Raw genomic sequence first — 4,767 nt, 5'->3', positions numbered from 1 at the left:
GAGTTTTGCTGCTCAGATGTTAAGCAGGAAAAACAGAGTACTTTTGTATTGTATTACATGCAAAAACATTGCTATGCCATTATTTCATTTATTTCAAATGCAGTAAAGTATTGAAAACAGTTAGTAATAATTGTTTAAAAGGCTTAATAATAATTGCCACCCCAATATTAATAATGTGCTCCAAAAATTATCCAAAATACATTACAACACAGAATGGGCATGTGCTATATGATACATTTAAGTCTAGATACACATTTACCTAAAAAAAATATCATAAAGGCTTAATGAACATTTTATCCCTCGTTTTCCTTAAACACTTAATCAGCATTAGGGTTTTGAGTGTTGAAGCCCATCGCAGGATGTCAATGGATGGAGATATCATTTCAATCAAAGAGAAGTTTGAATGCAAGTTGTTAAAAGTTTTGCATTTTGCAGTTCACACCTGAAAAAGTTTTTTATTTTTGATTTCTGACATTTTACTGTCTAAGGGCAGAATTTCCATGAGTGGACTGATGGACTTACTCAAAACATACACTGTGAAGTAATAAACTACATTTGATTCAGTGCCATTTTTCTCTATATAGATCTAGTATCTTCCGTAGTATGGAAACAAATCCATGGATTATTCAGTTGAAAAGTGTTTCTGAACTAAGAATTGTTTTGAAGTGAGAATTTATTAAAGAATCAATAAAGAAGTGAATTGTGAGATTTACTGAATCCTACAGCTACAATAGTCAAACAGCAGGAACTTCGATCAAAACTGAGTAAAGAGACACTACAACGCAGAGAGCAGCATGGGATGAAAGATTAAAAGTGAAGGGTCGTGGTCTTTCCTGTAAATGTCACTGAACAGAGATATGATACCTCTCTGCCACACTCTGTCTGGGCCTTAAGCTTGAGAGAAGGTCAGACAGGAATACACACACACACACACACACACACACACAGAGAGAGACAAATCTCTCTCTGAGGTTTTCAAATTTCATTCTGTCAGTTTTGCAAAAAAGTTTGGGTTCAGAAACAAAGCTGGCAAAGTGAAGGGATGCTGTTTGGACCATGTACTAACTGTATTGAGCAGGAAGCTGTTGGAGGGTTGCAACAAATGTACACTGTGCAACAACCATTCAATTACAATACACCACTTGATTCATCTGATAGTGGTGACTTGTTTAAGCTACTGTGCAGAAATTTCTTTGTGTATATTTTGGTCAAATTTACTTAAATTAAAAAGTATCATGATCTTTTTCCTATTCATAACTTCAAATGAATCAAATTGAAATGTAAGCATGGACTCTCCAGAACAACCTTGACATTACGAAGAGGCGTGGAAGTTGCGGAGTTCACAAGAGGGCGTGGTCTACCGTCAGCGCAGATAAATAGTAGCAGAACCGCCCCTTCCTCCTCACTCTCACCTGAGGAGTTCGGACGAGCAGAGGCGACTCACTCACGGTAATGTGGCCGTGCAGGCTAATTATTATGACTTTTATCATTTAACTTCACTTGTTGTTAATGCGAAGTTCTATATAATATACTGTTAAATGGCTGAAGTCTGCTCCAAATACTATAGCTTAATACTTTTAACTTATGTTCAGTTCAAAGTTTTTCACCAGTTCATATATACTTTCACAGAGAACAAGACCAAAATAGAGAAAATGGTGAAAGTCGGTGTCAACGGGTAAGTTGTTCGCTCGTGACGTGCATAGATTGAAGTTTAATAAGTCTGTGGGACCTTAAAGCCACTCCGTGCACGAGGCGCACGCGGTGGGCGGGGCTTCTGTTGACCGTCAGAGTGACTGACCGCTGCAGCTTGGTCAAGATCAAAGGTCGCCTTTAAAGTTAATTTCGCTCCCGGATATAAGCCTATGTTGGAGTTTCTGGGCCGAGTGGGCGGGGCGTTTTCTCTCTGGCCAACCACAGTGGCGCAGACGTGACCTCCCCATGCGCTTCGTAGCAGGAGTTGATCACAATAAACAGGTGCTGGGGGCAAGCTGGCTGCTGCGGCGTTAATCGGGTGGTGCTGTTTTGGTCGATCTGCTTGTATCCAACAGTTAAACAGTAACCTCTCCATGGTCTGTTCTGTCCCCGATTACTTCACTCCAGGACTTTAGACCTCACACTCGTGTTTCTCAACTGCTAAAACTTTATTAATTTATCTGTATTAATGTGTGTGTGTGTGTGTGCTAATTTTAAAAACTACCTGCTGCTGTTGCCCCCTTGTGGCATCCGTGGACACTGAGTTGAAGGCTGCAGGGCTCTGCAATTTCCAGTGAACATTTACATTTTAAATTGGAGTACTTTTATTTATTTTTTTTTCATCCCCTTTAATTGTTTCCTGCGGAGATACACTCCTGATTTTAATTCAGTTTTTCTCACCACAGATTTGGCCGTATTGGTCGTTTGGTCACCAGAGCTGCTTTTCAGTCAAAGAAGGTGGAGATTGTGGCCATCAATGACCCCTTCATTGACTTGGAGTACATGGTGCGTATTTTAAAGCCATGTGTGGCAATGATTCATTTTGTGTTGGATTAACCTTTTAATGTTTCATTGACTGTCATTATTTATCTAAAATCAGCCAATAAGTCACTCGACTATGGATATATAATATTATCTTTACAGGTTTACATGTTCAAATATGACTCCACCCATGGACTCTTCCGTGGTGAGGTGAAGGCTGAGGGGGGAAAACTGGTGATTGATGGCAAAGCAATCACTGTTTTCAGCGAGTATGTTCTCCTCCTTTTTGTAAATTCCTTCTGTATCCATAATTCTTCAGTTCTCTCATCTTTGCCTTTTGCTCTCGTCATAGGAGGGATCCAGCCAATATTAAATGGGGTGATGCTGGTGCAGAATATGTTGTTGAATCCACTGGAGTCTTCACCACAAATGAGAAAGCCTCTGTATGCAAGGCATTCTAAATGTATTTATTTTTGCCTGCTTTTAATTGAACCATTTCAGCACCAATGTTCATTCTTTCAGGCTCATCTGAAAGGTGGAGCCAAGAGAGTCATTATCTCTGCACCCAGTGCTGATGCCCCCATGTTTGTCATGGGTGTCAACCATGAAAAGTATGAAAACTCCCTCAAGGTTGTTAGGTGAGTGAGCTGTACCGTAGTGAACGTTACACCCCACATCTGCACACCCTAGTATACCCACTATAGATCTGTGTTCCATTTGTCCACAGCAATGCCTCCTGTACAACCAACTGTCTGGCTCCCCTGGCCAAAGTAATCAATGACAACTTCACAATCGTTGAGGGCCTGATGGTATGTAATCGCTACAGTTCATATACATTTTTCATTCAATCTGCACTGTCCCAATAAGAACCGTTAATTACAGATTTCACATCCCATAGTCAGGATTCTAACTTCTTACCCTGCCCCTCTTCCTGTTAAGAGCACAGTTCATGCAATCACAGCCACTCAGAAAACTGTGGATGGACCATCTGGTAAACTGTGGAGAGATGGACGTGGTGCCAGCCAGAACATCATCCCTGCTTCCACCGGAGCTGCCAAGGCTGTTGGCAAAGTCATTCCTGAGCTCAATGGGTTAGATTCAGGTTTTCAATATGGACTCCACAGAACATCTGAAGCAAAACATTTTGGATTAACAAAATTCTGTCTGGCTTCATCTTTCAGGAAGCTGACTGGCATGGCGTTCCGTGTCCCCACTCCCAACGTTTCTGTTGTTGACCTGACTGTTCGCCTGGAGAAGCCTGTGAGTATCTAGTCCAAGGTTCTGTTCAATATGATTGGACCTGGCAGGTGCTGAGGTTTGTGTACTAGTTCAAATTTTGAATCTGCGACTAATTCAGTCTGATGTTCACAGGCAAAGTATGATGACATCAAAAAGGTTGTGAAGGCTGCATCTGAGGGCCCCATGAAAGGCATTCTGGGATACACAGATGAACAGGTTTGTACTATAATTTGTGAAAGTAAATTCATTGAGCCTGTTTCCTAATTGGGTGATAGTAGCCTAGTGGTAACTCATCCACCTATGAACCAGGTTCAAACTCTACTTACAACCATTGTGCCCCTGGGCAAGACCTGGGGCAGTGGTTGCCTAGCGTGTAATGCAAGACACTCATCAAAAGGTTGCCGGTTCGAATCCTGAACCTCCAAGGTGTCACTGTGGAAAGCACTGTTCCCACACACTGCTCCCTGGGTGCCTTTCATGGCTGCCCACTGCTCAACAGAGGACTCATTTCTTTGTGTGCACAGTGTGCTGTGCTGCAGTGTTTTCACAATCTCTTCACTTTCACTCCCCCACCCTGTGTATATATTTTATATATTTATTTATTTTAAGGTGGTGTCTACAGACTTCAATGGTGACATTCGCTCATCCATTTTTGATGCTGGAGCTGGAATTGCTCTCAATGATCATTTTGTCAAGCTGGTGACTTGGTATGTATTGTCTTGTTGCAGTGTCAAGGTTTTTTTTTTTTTTTTTCTTCTTTCTCTCCTTTTGATTTTTTTTTTTTTATTTTTATTTATTTTTTTTTTATATAATTTGTCTACTTGTTAATTTTCTCACAGGTATGACAATGAGTTTGGCTACAGCAACCGTGTTATTGACCTCATGGCTCACATGGCCTCCAAGGAGTAAAGATCAGCCATGCATGACTGCTCTGTATGCCTCTGTAAAGGAGAAGATGGATGCCTTTGAAATGTGATGACCAACATTTTTTTTTATTTTATGAAGTCTCTTGTGGTTGACATGCATACTCCTCTGGGTACAGCACTAGACAATATAAAGTCCTCTGTGAGTGAG

General features: G+C 41.0%; 1 protein-coding gene across 1 annotated transcript; it reads left to right on the top strand.

Moving 5' to 3' along the window:
* The first annotated feature begins 1,351 nt into the window (after nucleotides 1–1,351).
* On the top strand, nucleotides 1,352–4,767 carry gapdh (glyceraldehyde-3-phosphate dehydrogenase). Its single transcript, XM_028978164.1, has 12 exons — nucleotides 1,352–1,449; nucleotides 1,630–1,675; nucleotides 2,379–2,478; nucleotides 2,617–2,723; nucleotides 2,807–2,897; nucleotides 2,977–3,092; nucleotides 3,182–3,263; nucleotides 3,394–3,545; nucleotides 3,636–3,714; nucleotides 3,826–3,909; nucleotides 4,303–4,400; nucleotides 4,533–4,767. The coding sequence occupies exons 2-12, from the start codon at nucleotides 1,653–1,655 to the stop codon at nucleotides 4,600–4,602; spliced, it is 1,002 nt and encodes a 333-aa protein (XP_028833997.1). The 5' UTR covers nucleotides 1,352–1,449; nucleotides 1,630–1,652; the 3' UTR covers nucleotides 4,603–4,767.

This window comes from Denticeps clupeoides, chromosome 4, assembly GCF_900700375.1.
Source record: "Denticeps clupeoides chromosome 4, fDenClu1.1, whole genome shotgun sequence".
Taxonomy (NCBI): Eukaryota; Metazoa; Chordata; class Actinopteri; order Clupeiformes; family Denticipitidae; genus Denticeps; species Denticeps clupeoides.
The sequence above is the reverse complement of the archived record's forward strand: the minus strand, read 5'-3'. Positions and strand labels throughout refer to the sequence as shown.